Source organism: Pararge aegeria, chromosome 1 (genome assembly GCF_905163445.1).
Source record: "Pararge aegeria chromosome 1, ilParAegt1.1, whole genome shotgun sequence".
In the NCBI taxonomy this organism is placed as follows: domain Eukaryota; kingdom Metazoa; phylum Arthropoda; class Insecta; order Lepidoptera; family Nymphalidae; genus Pararge; species Pararge aegeria.
The window spans coordinates 7,825,440-7,848,783 of record NC_053180.1 but is presented as its reverse complement, the minus strand read 5'-3'; the positions used below and the strand labels follow the sequence as shown (position 1 = coordinate 7,848,783).

The 23,344-nt window shown below is 34.7% G+C and overlaps 1 protein-coding gene across 1 annotated transcript in view; it reads left to right on the top strand.

Annotated features, from left to right (window-relative positions):
* LOC120627175 (inactive dipeptidyl peptidase 10) overlaps window positions 1-23,344 on the top strand; it is a 167,899-nt gene that overhangs the window by 115,321 nt on the left and 29,234 nt on the right. Inside the window, exon 7 of the mRNA XM_039895043.1 lies at window positions 21,774-21,916. Within this exon, the coding sequence (XP_039750977.1) occupies window positions 21,774-21,916 (143 nt within the window). The remainder of the gene's footprint in view (window positions 1-21,773; window positions 21,917-23,344) is intronic.

The following is a 23,344-nucleotide window of genomic DNA, read 5'->3' as shown; positions in this document are numbered from 1 at the left end:
GACATCCTGAAGAATTTGAAATTTTTCGATGTTACGTAACTTAACGTTTTGTAACTTTGGAATTTAATCACCTTGCAATAAACATTTTTAAAGAGTCTTAATTAGCCTTAGTAAAAGATTTTCTCACTCGCAATCGAAGGAGTCGATTTCGACTACGAAAATACTTGAACATCGGAGTAAAAGGCAGATTTGAGGTTCAACACAATGCTGATAGGATATCAGCATTGTGTTGAACCTCAAATCTGCCTACAATTCTTTAGCTCGGGCTTTTGACAGAACGTTTATAGACATCGAAGGTTAAGGATTTGAGGCTCTAAAACAAAATAAATTATATTCATTTTACTTTGACGATACAGCGTTTAAAACTCCAAAACGACTCCTAGATTGCGAGTGAGCAAGCATTGTACTTAGGTTAAAGATATGAGGCTTCTCATTTTAAAAATTAATGAAGATGCGGTCTACGGAGATTTAAGTGTCAAGTGTCGCCGAGCCGTCTCAATCGATAACTATTAAATTAAATCTCGTAACGAACACATACTCCTAGACCATATCTCTCTCTACCTACATATATCTGCATGTGAGTGATGGTCTACAGAGGCTAAAAGAGGGGTTCTTGTGAATGATCTCTTCCAGGCAATTGACACCCTTACTTAGTTTACATATGCCTTTTGGTTATTAACAGCTATCGATTGTCTATCTTAGCGCGATGTTTCAAAGTCGATTCTAACACAATCATATTAAACCTCTTACCGTACCTATAGTGTGAAAATAAAATACAAATATGAACAAAGTAAGGAAATCCCTTTGCCACCCTATGTATTCAAGAGAGAAATCCTATTAGAATTAGCAATATTGAGCTTATGAAAGCTCGTACAATTTTAAGTAATTGGATAAACGTCCTTACAATCTTAAGTTATATATTAAATGTTAAATAGGTTTGCCAGCTTTCCCTTCTCGCAGCAACAGAGCATATTTTTTATAGGTTATGATTGACGTGATTTATACATGTATAGGGATAGTTGTTTGGTCATGCCAATATATATTTATCACCAAAATTTTTCAATAAACGTAAGATGGCTGCAAACTTTGATCCTTGGTATTAACAAGTCTTGGAATAACACTTGCCATTTGATTTAGTCTAGTCTAGTCCTTCACCCGAGGAATGCGTTTTTTTAATAGTAAGTACACGGGTAAGATGCGGACAGGGTACTGCGATCGAAATTTTGTCACACATTTCCTTTTCCTATTAGAAATATATCAATGAGCTTTAACTTGATTGACCAAAGTTTTATTATCCATATTTAGACCTGTGGAAACTAATGCCTTCTTTTCAGACACAAATTTTCCAGAATGTACCAGAGAATAGGTTTAAATAATTATAACATCTACTGGAAATTATTATACTTATTATACTTATTACCAACTTTGAACTAAGTCACTACCTAAAATTTCAATAGAAACTGAGTGTGAGCAGTACCTACGTGTATTTAAGATAGAATTTCAAAGGAGGTAAAACTCTTTTTGTAATGCTGAAGCATTCATTCCACAATCATTAACCGTTAACTTATCTAGATCAGAGAACACTTTAAATCTGAAAAACTTTACGCAAAAAAGTATTCCTAATAACTTTTAATTTCATCACGAAAGAGATAATGTTACCTCCATTCAGTGAAAGCGTTGTGAATTTGCGTTTCAACCTGGAATCTTATCTTAATGAGCCCAGTCTGTGTTTCTTGAATTCTTTTAGAGGTTTGTCAGACGAAAATAAATAAAAGGGACCTCTGCTCTTCGGTTTACTGTTATTAGGTATTTTTCAACTGATTTCTTGAAAAATTAACTTTAAAAGATTATGAATTAAGTGCGATCAATATATTTTATCGAAGCTTTGATAGCGCAGTGGGTAGGACTTAGACTTCACTTTCAGGGGGGTTCAGTTCGATTCCTGGGATTCGAACTGAACCCCCCTTACTCACTCACTCACCTCTAACTTTTCTAAGTTATGTGCGTTTTTAGCAATTAAAATATCACTTGCTTCAACTGTGATAAAGACATTATGAGGAAACCTGCATGCCTGAGAGTTCTCCATAATGTTCTCAAAGGTGTGTGGAGTTCACCAATCCGCACTGAGCCAGCTTAGTGGACCCTAACCCCTTTTGACTCCTGCATTGCAGGAGAAGACCCGTGCCCTGTAGTGGGCTGGTAATGGGTTGATATAATGATGATGATGTTGAATATATTTTATCTATTTTGTCCTCTAGCTGCTAGCTGAGTTGTGTTTTTTAAATTGGTAACAAGTTTTATTTACTGCTTCGGTAGTCCAGTGGTCGGCCATAAATTGGGAAGTACCTCTTAACGTTTTTTCTCAGGAAGTTTTTAGCAATAGCAGCTTATCCCGTAGTGGGCTGGTAATGGATTTATATGATGAATTAGCAGCGCTGAAATTGGCGTTCTCCGGGTGCCTTAGAGCCCATGTTAAACCGAACTATATGTCTACATGTGTAGTACTATCAGGAAACTTTTTCCACATAAAAAAACGCTACCTATTGAAGGTAAACCAAAGTAAAAATCCCCATACAAAAGACTATTACAATTTTTCGGCTTTGCCTTTCGGTTTTTCCCAATTTTTTTTAACCATCTAAAAGTTTTAAATCGTTCCAGTTATTTTTGAGTTTGTGCAAGAAACACGCACGATAGTTCCATCCATATTTACAATTTGAGTAATTCTACATGAAGATATCTTACGATATTGTTTTTAACTAAAATACACAAGGTTTTCTACTATCAATCGCAGTCATATTTCAGAGAACGCAATCTATTCCGATAAAATACTAGATATTCCATATTCGGTGAAATATTGCTACTATTCCCAACAGTCGTCATGTTTACCGTTCTGAAAAGTTCGTTTGCAAAATTTTCCGAACAGGAAATCGATTATGGGACCTTTCGCTTACTAGCGGTCATTAGCAAGGCCGGTTTAAAGTCAACGAATGCATCAGTTACCGTTAAACCCAACCCAAAATGTACGCAATCAAAGCGTAATTATGTAAATGACAGTGCAAATATTTTATAATAACTTGATGGAAAATCGATAATTAATTAATCCCGACGCATGCTATAAAAGGGTAGGCTTTCACTGTATTCTTTGTTACAGCGTAAACTCCAAGGAGGTCAAAGTAACAAAATGATTAATGTAGTATTAAATCATAGTATATCGGAACTCATGTTTATTGCTAACGTATTTTTTTACAATCTGGAAAGATGGAACATGTACACGGCGAAGACATACATAACATAATAAGTAATCTAGTGATAAAAACGCATTAAATTATTTACTCGAATTCTTATTCTGCTAAATTTTATGCTGGATATATTGGATTCGTGATTGAAACCGTCGCTGCACTGGGTATTTTGCATTGACTGTAGGGTTTTTCATATCTTCGAAATAATATATTGTCCTTAAATATTCCGATCATCTATTGAACTTATTTTTTACTTATTTTTTACTAAATCAACAATATTTGCTCCATTACCCGGCTCTCCAGTTAAATCAGTAAAAATGAACCGTTCCTATTTAAATATTATAATAATAAAAATAACGAATGACAAGATACAGCCAGTAAATAATCTTAGAGTCACTCAGTGGGCAATAAACAGAGCTTTGAAGCGTAGTTCCATATGATCGAATGAGACAATCCGTTACAGAACCGTCAACGACATGCAAATGATGAGACAAATATATCGGAATTCTTCATTATCTCTTGTTATTTCCTTTCCAAGTCTAGAATCAAAAAGAGGAATATATGGCATTGTTCCAATGTTATAGTTGTTCTTCTACTTCTGTTTGCCCTTATCTATGCCACTATGAGTCTTCTTCTTCCAATCACTTCTATCAGTCGTCCACTCCGTCCATTTCTTTTACGCATGCTTTTTTGATCTTCTACTACTATTTGTTCGTTGTTGTTATTTTAACATGTAGTTGATCACCTGCTTTCTAATGCCGTACCAGTAAAACATTCACATAAATTCATTAGAATAGCTTTTAACAAACCTATTCTAGTAGGAGAGAGCTTTTTGTGACAGAGCCCGTCTGATGAAGTACTTCCGCCGTGCTTTTTTCTGCCGCTAAGCAGCATTGTCTGTAAGCGATTGTGTTGGGTAGAAGCAGGCGTTACTTTGCGGAAATCCTATATATATTATGAAAATTAAGCTTAATTTGCTATACTCCGCGAACAGCAGGAGAATCTGTATGGTGTTATTTATAATTTCTTCAATCCTTATACTCCACACCAAACAAATCTTCCCTCGCAATGTACCTTCTACGCCCGTTTCGCTTAGAAATCGGAGCATTGACTTTACAATGAATAATTGTTGAGATCTTCAAAATATAGGCGATGGTTTTCTATTTCTCATCAGGTGAATTATTGAATTTGGTCCGTCAATTATTAATAATTAAAATAGTATTGATGCTAAAATTAGGCTGTAACTGAATCTAAAAGTTAATAAATAAGGATAACGAAATGATACTTTGTTCTACTTTCCATTGTTATAAAATATGTATCTAATAATCTTCCCCTTTCAATATTTATTACTTACCATCTCTGGGGCATAAAGGATAATGCTGTCCTTTGCCTAGTATCGTAAATAACTTATTCAGTGAATATAAAAGTCCCACGGCAATTTATTGTGCCTCTTTTATTTATGTAAAAAGTCGCAGAACGCCCCTGCTTTGCCCCGAAGGAATTAAGCTTTCGAGAAACGTGGCAATATAAATAATTGTCATGTTAATTTACAAAGTTTTGTTATGTCCTTACGTTTAGATGGAATAACGTGGTACTGACCGCATCGGCTGTACCAATCACTGGCAAGAGTATAAAAAGCGGTAGAGGCCAGCATGACACGTTGAAATATTAATAGACCGAGTAATTTTAATGTACATTCGCAATCTACTTTTTTCTTATTCCACCGATCTAAATGTGTAAACATTATAACGAACGGCCGCTTTTCACTGAACGAATGAAAGGAGCGTAATGAATGACGTCAACAAAACGTCTTTATGCCCCTTTTACAATGAGCGAGAATGACTAACAAACGCGGTGTTATTGCTCCCATAGAAAGATTAATGTACCACGTAATAGTAGCTGTAAAATTAAGCAGAGCCTGTTCGCGTTTTTGGACGAATCTCAGACGTTTTAAATGAGGCAATCGCCGGAAGGGAAAAGGTTAAAGTATATTTAGATCTACCAGATGCCGATTATTTCATGAATGTAACAAAATACTGATAACAAGCTGTTAGATAAGATGTTTGCGTAACATAAATAGATTAAGTATTAATAATTAATTATTAATTACTTCAAGTAGGTACTGATAACTTAGCAAAGTTTTAACATTTTCACTCAGAAAGAAGATGACATGAATGATGGGATAACGCAGTGACCGATATACCGAAAAGATTGGTTATTAGCTACTTAAGTTCTGCTCAACTAGTGCACCCATCTTGAGTTAACTAGCACATAGCTTGCACTAGAATATGATGCTTATCCCGGAAAAAGAAAGGGTTCCTATGGGATTTATGGAAATTTATAATTAATTTATATTATATTCGTTCCCTATATTTGGATCCACAACTAAACCGGTCTTTAAAAAATTTGGAACCGACATAATTTGCATCCGGAAGACGGATGCAAGCTATGGAAAATTGCTAGGAAACTTTTGTTCCGATAGCTTAAAGAATTCCTGCGGGATTACGTCTTCTTAAACAAAGAATGGCTTGGAATGGAATGCCATGGAATTCTGGGAGTAGTTGGTGCGTTGAGAAAGTTTACTATAGTCAAAGTCAAATATTTATTTATTTAAATAGGCACTTAAATGGCACTTTACATATGTACATTACATGTGAAATATGTACATAGAACTGAGTTGATAGCGCGATAGCTACATTTGTAAACTATAAAATTAGGCTACAAGGCTTCCAAACGCGCCTACAGCAAACTTTGTCGTTTTTTTTTATGTTATCCACATTGTTATTTAAAACTGTTTAAGACGCAATCTGTTTACAGCAATATTTCACAACCTAGCGTTTTATAGGCTAACATTTAATACAAACTTTGAACTTTTTAAGAGAAATCTTCAAGATATCTACTGGTAGTTTGTATACAATTTCCTTTAAATGAATTAATTATTTAAGTAAACCTTTAGGCGCGACTAGGGAGTAGCTCAGATTACTCTTAATCTTAACGCTTACGTCAGACATCTGTGTAGTTTCCCTTATTTAAAAATAATAATTTGGATTTTTTATTTCTATGTCACGCATGAATCCACGCTTCTTGACTTAGACGCCAGCTAGTGGCAAATATCATAATTAATTAGAATTATTTCTTTCCACTATTATCAAACGGACCAATTGTGAATAGCAAAGTAAATATTGAATGTTGAATTTATATTTACTAAATGAAATATTTTAAATAGCAAAGTTTTTTGAAAATCTCTAAATATATTAATAAATACTCCCAGGAACATTTTACTCTTACATAAAAAAAAATTGGTTGCCTGTAAAGTCGGTATACGGGCGAAAGTTTTACGTGACAACGACTTTGAGTGGTAAAATAATTTTAATGTGAATATTCATTCGTATAGTAGGAAGAAGGATGAAATAATAGTAACAATTTAAAACATTTATTTATACAAATAATTATATTTAAAACATTAATTTATACAAAGAATCTCGCACTGAATTTCATATTAACAAAATTATATTTTTACCTTTACACATACATACGTATTTATATACAAATATACATACAATAAGTTGCAATACATTTGCGTACAATGAAACAGCGTTTACTACAAAGGGACGCGTGCCTTTCACTTTTTATGTCTGTCTCTCTCGCTCTTAGGCGGGCTAACCATGCCCGAGTGGAAGGGACGCGTGCCTCTCACTCGCTCTCATTGTGAGCGCATAACGTGAGCGGAGCGTAACGCAGTTTCTTGAAGTGTCACCCGGCAAACCAATTTATAAGACGTTGTCACGTCAAAATAATAATAAAATTATTCTTCAATCTCGCGTAAAGGTTACACGCACACCCTTTTTTTATATATATGTACTATAATCTACGGTTGTTAACACAATGCCATAGGCACAGCTAAACAATAGATAGGTATGACGACGTTAATTTGTCTTAAATTAGGTCGAATTTTCGTTGCATTGCGTATTGAACGTTCGAGAATATTACGCAACGTAATTGAAATTCTAACAAAATCAATCGATTTTATCCTGGTCAATTTAACGACGTAGTGGTGGCTTAAGTGACGAAAATTATTGTGTCTACTTATATTTACAATAACATTGCGTGTGTGTGAGACGCCGTGAAAAGGCGATCTCTCTCCGGCATGGGTGGATCAGTGAAGAATACAACGAAGGCCAACAAGTAGAAATAGTGGAAGAAGTAATATCAGAAGAAAGTGGAACTGTATAAAGAATGCATTAGTATAACAGAAGTCTCAGTCAATTCGATTTCATTCAGTGGATATTGTAATAGGTAAAGATACCAGCTTCAGGCACCTGAACCGTTGCACGTGACAATAGTTTAGTTAAGCCCCTTTCCTCCTTTCCTTTTGAAAGCTAAGCTTTAAAATGAAGCGGTCCTATTGGTCTATTTGAAACACATCCCGAGCAGTACATCCGCGCTCCAGTGAAAGAGTGGCTTAAATATGCTAGCGTGCATATCAATCTTCCTTACCCATATCATTTCTTAAAGTAGGTACCTACTCTGTGAAAATACGTTTCGAAAGTTGCTGACGCCGCGTTAGATAGGTATTATGTTGATACGTCGGTAATATTTTTAATGTTCTGTTTTTAATGTTCGATCCAAGATTCTGTTAGAAAATCGTATTCATTTGAAAGGTGTTGTGGTTTTATAAGTCAAATTGAAGGAGCATTAATGTATCATTAATTAACTAACTTCATTAAAATAGAACAAAATTTCAATATTTTTAACGAATAAATTAAAACCTTTGTAATTGAAAAAATCCGAATGTGGTCCTGGCTATGTATGACGGTATGAAGTATTTATAAATTTACCCTCAAGTTTTTTTATATAACTATTACCAAAAAAAATAACACTGACAATTAAAACATTTCCTTTTTCCCAAAACATTCACCGTTATTTCAATATCTTAGTTTCTAGAAAAAACCTCACGAGCATCCGCGAAATTTGTGGGACGGATGAAAATTTACCGACTGACACCGGTGCGATACAGACTGATGCGTAAACATTCTTCGTCATCGATATTTCGTAAGACGATTCGTCTTCCTCAGCAAACAATCTTTATATACACTTTAACACACTTACTTTTATTATGTACCTACAGACTGTATTCTGAAAAATATACTAACAATTCGAATAGGTATGTTTTTATTTAAATACTCAGGGTTTTATTTTTTTTGGCGTTTATGTAATTAAATTATCATTTTGGGAAGGGGTCTAAGCGGGTAAGAGGTTCACTAAATTAAAAAAATATCACTGATGATTTTAATTTCACCTTATTAACTCTATTTCAGATAAACTAGAGCCATGGTCATGATAAAGCATGCAAAGATATGCATGCAAATATGTATGTGTTTAAAATAAATAAAAAGTTATATTAGTGTTCGCAAATGAAGCTAGTTACTCGGCCTAGTTTTGGCTTCTCTCTTTACCATTTTGGTACGATACTTTAGTTTTTTAGAAACCTACACAATCATTTATTGTGACGTCAGGTCGTTATCGGGACAAAAGTTAAAAACCACCTAATTAAAAATTAAACAATGGAAACTAATTAGAAATGATTGCGCTTCGGGCATATAGAAAAGCTAAAAAATATGATTCTTTTATTCATGATGTAATCAAAATAAAAGATTTCGTACAATATCCGTGGAGCTTTCATACAAAATTAATTTCAGTTCACAAATGAAAAATTACCATTTAAATGGGCCTTCATCAAAGACGCGCTTAGGGACTGATATACATTGTTAAAGAAGATTCTTTATTCTTCAGACGTTCCTACGACCAGATCGTTCTACAACTTATTATATACCTTCCAATAGCTGCACACCACTGTCTTCAGACTACTTTTTCACCGGAATTGTGTCCGGCAGCAATCCTAATATTGTTGAATAATATAAAAAAAATCTAAAATGACAAATTTTTGCACACCAATCTTGGTAGGATATGTGACATTTTAAAATATAATTTCTAACAATATCTATACATGTTCATCATCGTCATTTCAAGCAATTGACGTCCACTGCTGGACATAGGTCTTTTGTAGGGAGATCCACAATCCACGGTCCTGGGCCGCTTGCCTCCAGCGGCTCCTAGCGACTCCCCTGATGTCCACCTCGTTGGGGGCCGACCTACGCTACGTTTACCGGTACGCGGTCGCCATTCCAGCACCTTAAGACCCCAATGACCATAGGTTCTCCGAGCTATGTGCCCTGCCCATTGCCACTTCAGCTTCGCGACTCTTTGAGCTCTGTCGGTAACTCTAGTTCTTCTACGGATCTTCTCATTTCTGATTTGATCACGTAAAGATACTCCTAGCATAGCTCTCTCCATCGCCCGCTGAGTGACTCGTAAACATGTTGCACGTACCAAAATAAAATTGACCGATTTATCGAAATACAAAACACCGTTGCAACGTCTGCCACATTTATTTATATGGCCCTTAATGCCTTTAAAGTACCATTGTGTGGATCATTTTTCTTGAACTACGTCCTTTTGTCGTAACATCGCGACACATCGTGTACATTTTGTAATACATAATCTTACCGTTTTAAGTTTTAATAAAAATATGGGAATACCTTACATGTTGCCTGCGTTCTTCGTCCGCGTTTATTACGGTTTATCATGCATCCCGTGGAAACCGCTTGTTTTTCTGGGATAAAAAGTATGTTACTCTTTACCTATGCTTCTCGTTGTATTTTCAACTAACTCTATGCCAAAAATCAAGTTGGTTACTTGCTTTATTAGGGCAGGAAGGAAGGACAAATAAACAAACACACTAACGCATTTATAGTATTAGTAAGGATTTTAAAATTGCATTAGATATAAACTAAAAATTAACCATTATTAACCATTATCTTGAGCAATAAAGACGACAGTGATTAACTCTTACTCATATTTAAGTATATTTTAGTAATTTTAGTATATATTAGTTTATTATTTTTTATATTTATTATTATTAGTATTTTATGTGTGTAATCTTGATAAGTATTAGTGTGTATTTGTTCGTAAGTATGTATACAATAATAATACACCCCACCAATCGGTTTCCCTTGGTTTTCCTAATCCTAAGGTCGCCTGGAAGAGATCGCTACTAAGTGATAAGGCCGCCCTTTGTATCCTACTTTTTAAGTTTATTTTTGTTGTATTCATAGTTTTTTATTTCCTATTTGTGGTGTACAAATAAAATGTATAAATAAAAAAATAAAAACCCATTTGAATATGCCTCAAAAAATTACATTAAATTGTATGTGCAGCAAAGCAAATAATGTTTGGTTTTATTTTTGCGGTTGTCCTTTGTACGACAGCGCGGACACGGTACTGACTCTTTGCTTTGGTTTTATCTTATGTTACAAGTATAATACTACTCCTCGTTGGTCTAGTGGTTAGCACGGCCAACTGCAGATGACAAGATCCTGGGTTCGAGCCTTCGTTCTTGCAAATGAGGTATTTGTATCAAGAAATTTATTATTACCATAATTTAGTAATTGGAGGTGTTATACCTTTGCCTTTTCCCTGTGAGAAAGAACAAAGAACAAATAAGCTATAAGTGCCGCTCCTGATCTCTTTCCGGACACGTCGGAGCTACCGTCCCATCCGAATACTGTATAAACCGATAACGGGTTTAATTTATTGCAACGCCCCTAACCCGTTATGCCCTTACCATCTAAGACTGTGTCGTCACTTACCAGCAGGTGAACTTGCAGTCATCTGCTCACTTATATAGAAATACAAAGAAATTAAATGAAGAAATGGATATTGCACCTGTCTTTGGTAACAAGCTTGTACACAATATCTCACGTAGTTGGAAAATCTCTCTGGAGATCGTCCACCGTGGCCTAAATCGGTCAGAGAAACTGGATTGGATTGTAGGGCAAACTATAAATGTGAACGCCCTGAGATGATACAAATGTGGGTGACCAGCTGTGCTATTATTACACGGCCACTTAATGCGTACACAGGATGTTCTGCAAAGTGTATTAATGAATGAATGAATAAACTTTAATTGCACACCACCAAAAATACATTTGGAAAGAAAAGTACAACAAAAACAAGGTATACAAATTTTATTTCTTATCGCTTGATAGCGATTTCTTCCAGGCAACCAATGGTAAAGAAAATAAATACCGAAAATAGGTAGGTAGTGCATATTTACATATACCCAAAAAAAAAAAAATCAGATTGTCGAATCCTGACTTTTATTATAAGCACAAAATGAAGTGGCTTATGATAGAGTAGAATGGCTGACATACTTCACCCGGTCTAATAATATCCATTTACAAACTAATCTATTGCAGTCAATTTCTAGAATCATACAAAAAGATTGTCGATTGGCTTTAGAAGGTTACCGGCTAATTATGAAGATTATAAATAAAAATACTTAGGTAACACGGGGGAGCAAGATCTAATAGTAAATATAGTTTGATTGGACGTATAAGAATGGTCTCCATAAATGCTTGGGTGTTAGATAGATGATGACTGAGACACCAAGTTGGAGAAAGACTTTATATCACATGGTGCTTGTTTAAATTTTTAAGTTATTTGTTTGTGCTCGATTGTAAACGCACCTCTCATCAAATTACATTTTATGTTTCATTTTTATTTATTTTTTCATATTTTTATTATTCTCCTTTTTTTTATTTTTGTATGAACATAAATAGGCCCCGCGGATAGAACTGTAAGCATCGATATTGTTTAGACTTACTCAAATTCCAAATTCCATCGATTTAGCCTGTATCTTTCATCCAGGTGATTTTTCTCACTAATATTCATTGTAACTTTCAATGTGCAATCATTATAACATTTCCGTGCCTTTCTTCCAAAAATTAATAATAATTGACATGAAGAAAAAAATTTGAAATGAGCATTGAAAGTTTAAGTTAAAGTCATTGCAAGTCTCATATGTGAAGTTGAAATCTGTCTAGGTTCAAGTGCGCCGAATTTTCTGTTAACTAAAATTTTCTCCGTAACATCAATTTTTTATAGAAAATTAATTGTGCATGTTTTTTATGAATTCTATTGGAATAAGTAACTAAATTTCTTTTCCACATCTCATGTGCTTGGAAAATGCATTCATTTTAATCTGTTACATTTCCGCGATCCCGCAATAAAAGAATTCGTCGGTTATGTAGTCTGCAAAAGTAAAATGAATGTAAAATTCTTAGTCCGTTGATTGGATAGCTACATGTAAAGTTAAGTTTTTGAAACCTCTCAATGACTTTTTCTCCGCTGCCAAAAAGACGATTGTTGTAAGGAAATACACGAATATCCCTACATACACGAAGATCCCCACCAAATTTGGAGTCTGTAGAAGTTACAGGTTAGAAATAAAAATTTTAGATTTTAACACCCACCCCCGCAATTCCTGTCGGAAGTAGACTTTATTAAAATCCATTTTGAGATGTTCTTTATGTGAATAAAAAAAAATAAAAAAGAAAGATTCCTACCATATTTAGAATTTTTAGAAGCTATATTTCGAAATTGAAATTTTTTATTGTTAACACCCACCCCCGCGAACCTTATTTGAGGTGATTCATTGTAAAATCCGCTCGAAGATCATTTTTATATTACATATAGAACACTCTCACTAAATTTGGAGTCTATAGGAGCTATCGCTTGGAAATTGAAAATTTTCATTGTTAACGCCCCCGCAATCTTCTTTGGGGTGGGATATCGTAAAATTTGTTCATAAATCATTTTTACATCACTTATAGAAAATTCCTACAAAATTTGGAGCTTGTAGGAGCTTTAGCTGGAAAATTAAAAATATTAATTGTTAATACCCACCCCCGCAACCCCCTGTGGGGTGAGCTATCGTAAAATTCGTTCATAGCCTATTTCTACACCTCTTACAGAAGATTCCTACCAAATTTAAAGTCTATAGAAGCTATAGTTTAATAACGGGAATTGTTCATTGTTAACGCCCCCGCAATCCCCTTTGGGGAATGAATTTCTTAAAATCTATTCATAGCTGACCTCTACATAGCAAAAGTAATATTCCTACCAAGTTTCACGTTTCTAAGTCTTATGGTTCCCGAGATTTCGTGGTGAGTGACTATATAGATGGGAATTCTTCGATTATCATCGAAATTTTTAACTTTTTATCGGGCTTTTTTAAAATTTTCTTACATACAAAACTTTCTCCTGACAATTCTGAAGATAAAAAAAAGCCCAATTGGTCCAGCCGTTCTCCACTACCGTGATAGATTCTTAGCTGAATGTAAAAAACCATAATCCGTTTAATACACTCTGTTGAAATCCATGAAAACAAAAGAATCAAGAGAAAATGCTTATCTTTTGTTTTTATTAGCGGGATAAATGTTCATAAAAGTAAAACAGCAATAAAAAAATTAAGGAATGTTGGAATTCAAAAAATAGATAGCCATAAACCATCTAGGAAAAATTTCGCATCGAATGGTGGTAGTTTCATGTCGATACGATCAGTGGTTTAGGCGTGATTGAGCCTCAAACGTTTTCATTATATATATATAGATTGGCATGTACATGTCATATCAGCAAAATCTTCACCTACAATTTATAAATCGTCGACTACCATTGTGAAAAAAGTCCGCGACCGTAACCACCTACTATGAATCTGGAAATTAAAAGTAACACCAACACTTATATTTATTTTTTTATATCCAGAATCTGAAACTTTTAAAACAAAAATTATTTTTAACACCACTTTTGAGCATTGCCGAGGGGCGTAAAAATTTTGGACACGCATCAAAACGTGATAGGAATGTAACGAGATTCAATCTACCTTTAAAATAAAATATTTACTTCATCCAATTCTTTATAAATAGAAATTCTGCTTCTTTAAGTTTGTTCAGCAAAACTCAAAGTGGCAAACGTAGGAATAGTTTTGCTTCATCTTGTCTCGCTTTATGGAGTTTTTGTGACAGAGCCATGCTTATTTCTGCCGCAAAGCAGCATTACTGTGTTCCAGTCTGAGGTGTAGTTGCTGGTGTAGTTACAGACAAATGAGGCTTAACAGATTGATGCAATGAGAAAGCACTTTGCAGGACACACCTCTCATATACCCTGCGAAGTGTTGCTCTGTTTATATTTGATGGGGTTCCACTTACCATGGGGTGGACCACCTGCTGAATTATTAATATAAAAAAAAGTTACGCAGTGTTTTGTCACACTTGAACTGATAACACATTTGAAATGTCAGAGCGTGACGAAACACTGAATAACTATTTTTTTGTGTAAGGCTGCCCGACTATGTAAATATTAGGTTAATATTAGTGACTAATAAAGACGTGTGTGTGCGCAGCGTAAGGCCCGAAAAATAGCTCTTGTAGTGTGCCAAGACACACTGTCTGTGGTATCATATTTTCCGAACGGATGAACCGATTTTGATTTTGTTTTTTTTTGTTATGAACATAAGTACGTCGTGAGTGTTCTTTGCTATGTTTCATGAAAATCAGTCCAAATTGGCCGCCGCTACCAAATGATCGGTTACATATTTTTTTCACAACTCCCACAAAATGGGAATCAAATGCTTGTCTAATAGAACACTAAATACTTTGACAAATTTCAAATCCAAGATGGTCGCCACCACGAAATGTCGAATTACATTATTTCAAATTTCCCTCTATAGGGGTCTCGAATGAAAGAGATTGACGCGTAGAATAATGAACACTATATTGGAAGGGCTATGTAAAATAAAAGTTTGGAAAAAAATATTAAAAGATAAATAAGAACATCCTGTATTATATTTATTGGCACGCTTCATTACGCACCGAACTAGGCGCTAGAATGGCTGCACCGATTTGACGTCAAACAACGTGCTAGATTTAACAAACTAGATTTTATTTATTCTAATAATTTATTTATTTATTTATTCTAATTAGATCAGTCAGTTATAGTTGTTATTCAGTCATTTTCAAAAACTTTAAACTTATATATTTTTTATATATATATATATATATACATTTTAAGCGCTGTAGTTTTTAATTGGAGGTCCCAGGTTCGATTCCCGATAGGAGCAATTTAAGAATTAAAATTTCTGCGAGCGACAACGACTAGGGGCATGAGTTTAATATAACTGCCATAGGTGCTCATGAACTTGTTAGACCGCTACTATATATTGACGGCCGATTGGCGCAGTTTGCAGCGACCCTGCTTTCGATTGTTCGATTCCCACAACTGGAAAATGTTTGTGTGCTGAGCATGAATGTTTTTCAGTATCTAGGTGTTTATATGTATATTCTAAGTATATTTATAAACCGATTTTAAAATTTATTTGTTTTGTTTGAGACGGCATACTTCCCATGTAGTCCCATTTTCATCGGGTCAAGATCTGTTTAAGGGAACATGGAGAAATTAAAGAAACTATTCAAATATTACAGAGATAACTGTAGCGCTTTGAATAATATTTAAAGTAACTTACGGTATCGCTATCAAAAAGCACCATTTGGTCCAGCGGAACTCGTGATGAAGACTTTATTGCATTGGTTTCGATCCGATTATGGTATATTAAGCAATACATGCACGTGTAAACCTGGTGCTGAAGTGCCGGGAAGAAATAAACGTTATAATAATAACATAATATTAATAATAACATTTAATAATAAAGCGGAATAAATAGATCTTACCCAAATCATACACAGACTCATCACAATAGACGACGAGGGAGACGCAGAGGGAGGAGAAGAAGAAGTACAGAACACCATAATATAGATACATAGAAGGGGGTGTAGATATCTTTTTTCCTGTGAGTTGCGGGACGGGATATTTATAACAGCCGACATAGGAAGTCGAGAAAGTGAAAATCACCGAATAATATAAACAAATAAAAATAGTTTATTTCGGTAAGAAACAAAGTGGTATCAATATATCGCTGAAGTCTTCTTTTAAGAGTAGTATTACTATCCCTGTGTCAGAAAACTCCGCTCTTCCATTACAATTAAACGTATATTTCTTCACCACCAGTAAATATTTTAATATAACGTGTCGATCGTTTCGAATATAAGACACTTACTGCCTTTTGTATCCGACACTTAAAGGTTTATGTCGTAAGCTTTTCCTCGATAGCTTCTCTAGATGTTGTGCCAAGCTTTTCGCTATAGAACCGTTAGCCGAAACGACTATTGGTATACAATAACGACGGCCGATTGCAACGACCCTGCTTTCTAAGTCCAAGGCCGTGGGTTCGATTCCCACAACTGTAAAATGTTTGTGTGATGAGCATGAATGTTTTTCAGGGTCTGGGTGTTTATATTAGTGTTGCCCAAATTCAGTCTTGGTCTTGCAGTCTTGGTCTTGTTCTTGCGTTTTTGCAAGACCAAGACCAAGAACAAGACCGCGTATTTTTAGCAAGACCAAGACCAAGACTGACCGTGCAAGACTTGAGCAAGAACAAGACATAGCCTGCAAGACTCTTGCGTCTTGCAGCTAGGACTTAGCGCTATTTCACGGAGTAGTTAGGTGTAACAGTTCGGTGTATAGGTAGGTAGGTACGCTTAGGAATTCTATGAGACGCAAAAAACTATATCAAAGAATATGAAAAACTGGACCTATGCGCATTACGACTAATACCATAAACATAGCGAATAAAAAAATATCTATTAAAATCAAACTGAGTGCATGCATAGTTATGTTTTAACCATCGGCACTTTGATAATGCGGCATCAAAGGTTTTGTACTTACTTCTCAAAGAAATTTGCCGCTTTTCGGAAGTACATGGTTATGATACACGCGCCGGCGGCTTCTTTTGAAATCTAAAACAATCGTTGCCGCCGCGCCGAAATCATAACATTTGACACTATTCATGCAAAATAATTTCGAATTTTAAGAGTACCTACAGGTGTTCCAAAGAATAAATAAGTTTCAGATTGGTGATTTTAGATTGGTGGAGGACGCATGAGACAGAGTATCCGATTTTATCGAAAATGGCCCGTGATTTTCTCTCAATACCTGCAACTTCAGTACCTGCTGAGAGGTTATTTTCTAAAGCATCATTAGTAATTAGAAAACATAGAAATAGGTTAAGTGATGAGTCAGCCAGATGGTTACTTTGTATTAATTCTTGGTCAAAAGAATTGATATAAAGTATCATAACCTAATGATAAAGCTGTTGATTTGTGTTGTATTTTATTTTTTATTCAAATAAATGATAAATCGTAAAACTCTTTTATTAAATTTCTTATAAGTTGAGGGTTCAATCTCTTTCTAGACAGATAAGTATTGTTCTTTAAAATACAGTCAAGTTATTGTAATTAATTTGTTTTTTTACATGTTTTAGCAAATGTAAGCTTATAAATCATAAATGTTTATTAAGAAACAGTTACTTCCATGGAAAACGACATATAGGTCAGTTGATTTTTCGAATTTCTTATCAAATCTTCAGTTATTTATTAATCTGCTTGATCTTTACTATGGCTATGTTAATTCAAGCTCACAATGTTCCAATTCTAATACGTTTTCTAAGATTTAAAGTAAACTTTAATAAATAGTAATAGACTAATAGGTAATTGCAAGACTTGCAAGACTCTTGCTGCAAGACCAAGACCAAGACCAAGACTGGGAGCGCAAGACCAAGACCAAGACCAAGACCAGGTGTATTGGCGCAAGACCAAGACCAAGACTGGCTAAGTCTCGTCTTGTTCTTGCATTTGGGCAACACTAGTTTATATGTATTTTCTAAGTATTTATTTATATATAATTCCTAAAAATATTCATCAGTCATCTTAGTACCCATAACAAAAGCTACGCTTACTTTGGGGCTAGGTGGCGATGTGTGTATTGTCTACAACACACACCAGTTGAGTCCACAAGCCACATGTTCGAAATAGTTAGACAGATATATATGAAATACTTTGACTTTGCTGAAACTAAGGCTCTATAGATCTTCGCACTCTTGTTCGAAGATCTACCCATTCAAAATACAGATCTGTCCATTATAAATAAATAAACTTCTGGGTTTATTTATTTATTTATTTATAATAGACAACCAACAGTAGATACTAATAAAACTTCCTCTTTTTTTGGAATGAGTCACATAGTAAATGTTCAGCTATTTACCGGTTATCACAGCATTCATTAAAATATAAAAAGTCATTCCTATAAATTATTTACAGTTAATTATTAGTCTGTTAATATCAACCTTTAAAAGTATAAATATTTAAAGCTAAGTTACAATGAATAATTTAACTTAAATATTAGGAAAAAAAAAACAAAAATGAATTAAATCGGTCAATCTATTATTATGTTTAAGGGTTTAACTTTGAAAACTTACCTGTATTAACCAACGGACTGCATTTGAACTGCAATTCCATCTTTTCTGATTGAAAGGAGACTTTGACCGCAGCTACGTACCATATCTTACCAGCAAAGTCGAACCTGTAAAAAAACTGCTTAGTAACTGGTTACTGGTAGGGATGGGTTGAGTACACTGCCAAACGACTTTCAATTACTATTCCGTTATCAGTAGGTACCTACAATATAAGATTTATAAAAACATAATAGTAGGAATATATATTTAAATCGACATACCTACGTCTAAATCACTCGATATATTTAAAAAAAACGGTTAAGAATCACTATAGTTCACATTAAAAGGCGACTTGTAATTTTCGTAGGGAAATAATTAAAAACTAAAATTAATAGGATAATAATAGCAGTAGGATAATTTTCGAAATACTGTAAATTCAGATTAAAAAAGATCTTATATAGTTTAGTTGCATACGTGTTCACGAATTAATGCAAAGAGTCGCTGATTGTAGATCAGCGGCTTTATGCAGAATTTATTTTAAGTAAAAATAAATTGAATTCGTGACTAAAACCAATGCAATTAAGTCCCTTTAATGTAAATTTCATGATGACGCCATAGTATTTCAATACTCGTAAACTACTAGAACTGAAGCAGATTAAGTTCTGTCACCTGCATATTCCAACCAAACTGCATCTAAACGGCAATTGAACTGCATTCTAAATAAAATAAAATGCAGCTGGCATATAGATAGTTCAAAGGAGGCTGTGTAGACAATTACATTATGTGTTCTACTTTAACAGATGCAGTTCCGCTGTATAACAACATAATTGTCTCCAAGCTACAATTTGCAAGTTTACAGTCCGCATTTGGACACTTAATCAGTACAATAACATTTCGCATTCTAATGCAACGAATGCACTTCTATGTAACTGCAATAAAATTGCATCGTAACTGCAATTTGCAGCGTGCTAACTGCTAACACTCTAAATGTAGGGACACTTAAACAGAAATAGGATACGTATAACGTTCCAAATTCTCACAAACGAATTAATTAAAAACTTTTCTAAGTTAAGTGCGTTATAAGCAATTAAAATATGACTTGCTTGAAAAACTTCTTAAGAAAACCTGCATGCCTGAGACAGCCGCTTGGGGCAGTGAGCAGCGACCCTGCTTTCAATGGCTTTGGTTCGATTCCCATAACTGGAAAATGTCGGTGTGATGAACATGAATGTTTATAGAGTCATGGTGTTATTTGTTAGTCAACTTAGTACCCATAGTACAAGCTACGTTTACTTTAGGGCTAGATAGCTATTTTTGTACTGTCGTAGTATATGATATAAAAAGAGGTATATGAAAAAAAAGAGAGCTCTCATTGTGAAGAGGCATGTGAAGTCGACCAATCCGCACAGGGCCTGCGTGGTGAACTCCCTTCTTATTGTGGGTCGGAGACCCGAGTCCTGAAGGTGCCGCTAGTGTGTTGATATGATGCAGTATGAAAACCGTATACCTACTTTTGGAATCATGAAAGAACAAAATAAATGCATAGATAAAGACAAACTTCGATTGGAATGCACAAGCTAAACCTTTTAGTAACATACCTTCGGCATAACAAAATGAATCCAAAGTAATGGATGCATAGTTCATTTCACAATACCAAGTTCCATAGAACGTTGTATTTGCGTTTGTTCAAGCTAAGCTCTCGCTTTAGTTCTAAAGCTATCTCTTCACATTAATTCAAACCACTTTTCCTGCATTACAGAGTGATCTATGTGCCTTGGTAGGGCTGCTATTTGTCTAGATTTAATTTAGCTGGTATTCATGTAACTTTTGATAAAATATCATCATGGGCACCGTCAACTTAGTATGCCATCTAGTCTTCTACGCTGGCCTAGTGCGGATTGGTAGGCTTCCAACGCCTTAGTAAACGTTATGGAGAACTCTTAGGATGCAGTTTTTCACGATGTTATCCTTCACTGTTAGAGCAAGTGATATTATTATGCTCAAATTAAAAATTTACGGACCTCCGAACAGATAGAAGAGCATGCTGGGGTTCGAACTCGGTACCCCCGAAAGGAAAGCTGAAAACACTAGGCTATCACCGTTTCAAATTGTGAAATGCAATTATCTATAACTTGATGATAATAAAGGCTGACGAAACTAGCTATGGTAGCATCACCTACCATGTCCAATTGTGGATTTAACCATCAATAATCTGGCCTTAAAAGGCTCCAAAAATATTGTAACTCAAATAGTGCGAGGTAACATTTCGGAACATACATCGGTTTTGTGGAATACATATAGGTACGAAGTTTTTTTTTTTTACTTAGGAAGACACTGTTTGTATACGGCACCCCGAACCTATGTGATAGTTAACCTATAGGATAATTCATAAATTCAAATATTGCAATTATATGACTGCAATATGGGACTAAATGTAAATTCCTCTTCTCATACAAGTTATATAAAAAAATCTGTGTGGGCAGTGCGTTTTTGCATATGTGAAGTGCAAGCCACTGCATATCTGATAGAAGAAGCATACTTAAAATGCCCACTTACATTATGACGTACACAAAAGGAAATAATTAATCTATCCACCTCATATTTCAATTAAATTCAGTTTCACAGTAACCCTTTAAATACTTAATGCAGTGTTTACTTAACTATGCGAAGGTTGGCTGGGGTAATAGACTTTGTGGCACGTGCAAAACCTCTATTACAAGTTTATAATTTAGGTGCTGTTTTTATTACAGCCATCATAGTTAAAAAAAACTCAAAAACTAAAAGTATTTAAATTTAACTAAAAAAGACATAAAATAGTGTTAATGTCCATGGTATTTTTACTTTAAAGAAAATTTTATACCATACTAGCGACCCACACCGGCTTCGCACGGGTGTATTGCTGAAAACTAAATATACCTACTACCACTAGTTCACAGCTTTTTCAAAGGTACGGCCGCAACCGCTATGTGGGACATTAAGTCTGTAATATCTTCTAATTTTTTTTTTAATTACTAGTTGGGCAATGGCCATATTAAATTTACAATATATTTAAGGTACTTAATTGGATAAGGATTCCTACTCCAGCAGGACATGTTATATTACGGAAATCATAAAAGAAGATTAAAATAAAAAAATAAAAATCGTTTGTTTCTTTCTTACCCCCTAATATTATTCTTACATGTTGTGGAGACCTCCTAAGTATCTAAACACCTGTGCCAGGAGGTCTCACTTTTCCATAGCAAAATATAAAAGTATATAAAACTTTAGTTTAGAAGTAATTTTTGTTGCAGTGGAAATCCTCAAATCTCGATCAGCGTTGTGGATGTCTGCTGACGGGCATATGGTGCTGTACGCGACCTTCAATGACAGTCTGGTCCACGAACAGAAATACCCGTGGTATGGTGCAGCATTGGACACCGATGACCCGGCCAAGGTAACTCTTATAATATACTTAGGTTCAAATGGAATGAGACATAGATGAATTAATATCCTTTGTAATTCTTCAAGAGCATGTGATTCCACTATTTCCTACTGCGCCAAAGCGGCCAAGTTAACTCTTATAATATACTTAGCTTCAAATGGAATGAGACATAGATAAATTAATATCCTGTTTTCCTTCAAGAGCGTGTGATGCCGCTATTCCGTACTGCGCCAAAGCGGCCAAGCTAACTCTTAAAATATACTTAGGTTCAAATGGAATGAGACATAGATGAATTAATATCCTATGTAATTTTTCAAGAGCGTGTGATGCCGCTATTCCGTACTGCGCCAAAGCGGCCAAGGTAACTCTTATAATATACTTAATAAAAGTCGTTGGTTGTTGGTTTCATATAGACTGATTTAATGCAAGTCATTCATACATAGACAATACACAAACTTTCACCTCAATGTCCATAGATGGCGCTACTTGTATTAATTAACATTATATTTGATAATATTCTAACACCCCCACTTTATCAAAAATAACAACACTTTCAAAGTATTACATACAGTGGAGAGGTAAAGCTACACAAAAAAAAACTTTTAAACTCAATATACAATAACAAATACAGTATACAGTCCTGCCTTGGCTATTCTAAATTAACAATTCCAAAATCTTTCATGAACTTATAATGTTTAACAGCTGGCAGACCTTTGGTTAGCAAGTCAGCAGGCATGTTAGCTGTTGACAAATATCTAGCTTCAATTATATCATTTCTTAAAACTTCTCTAATGAAATGATACCTGACATCAATATGTTTGGACCGTTTATGTGACTGATCATTATTTGCTAACTTTAATGCACTCTGACTGTCATTGTACATAATAATTTTAGTACAGGAACCAATTATTTCAAACTCTAACTTCTGTAAATATATTGCTTCTCGACATGCTTCCGACAAAGCCATATATTCTGCTTCACAACTACTAAGAGCAACAGTTCTTTGTTTCTTGCTCTCCCAAGAAATTACAGCACCTGATTTAGTGAAACAGAAACCAGTATATGAGCGTCTGTCAGTGGCATCACTTGCCCAATCAGCATCCACAAAACCTACAAGCTCTGCACTTTCTTTAGAATATTTTAAACAATAGGTTTTAGTCTGTGATAAATATTTCAGAATTCTTTTTGCACAATTCCAGTGTACATAAGAATAACAGTTGTTAAACTGGCTTAAATAACTGACTGAATAGGAAATATCAGGACGAGTTAGGACAGCTAAGTACATTAAACTTCCTATTAATTTTTGATAAGGTAGCTTTTGTTCACATACATTAGACTTATCAACATTCAATTTACATTCTATAGGAGTTTCTACTGCATGACATTCAGACATATGAAATTTTTCAAGTAACTGATTAATATACTGTTCTTGATCTAAAG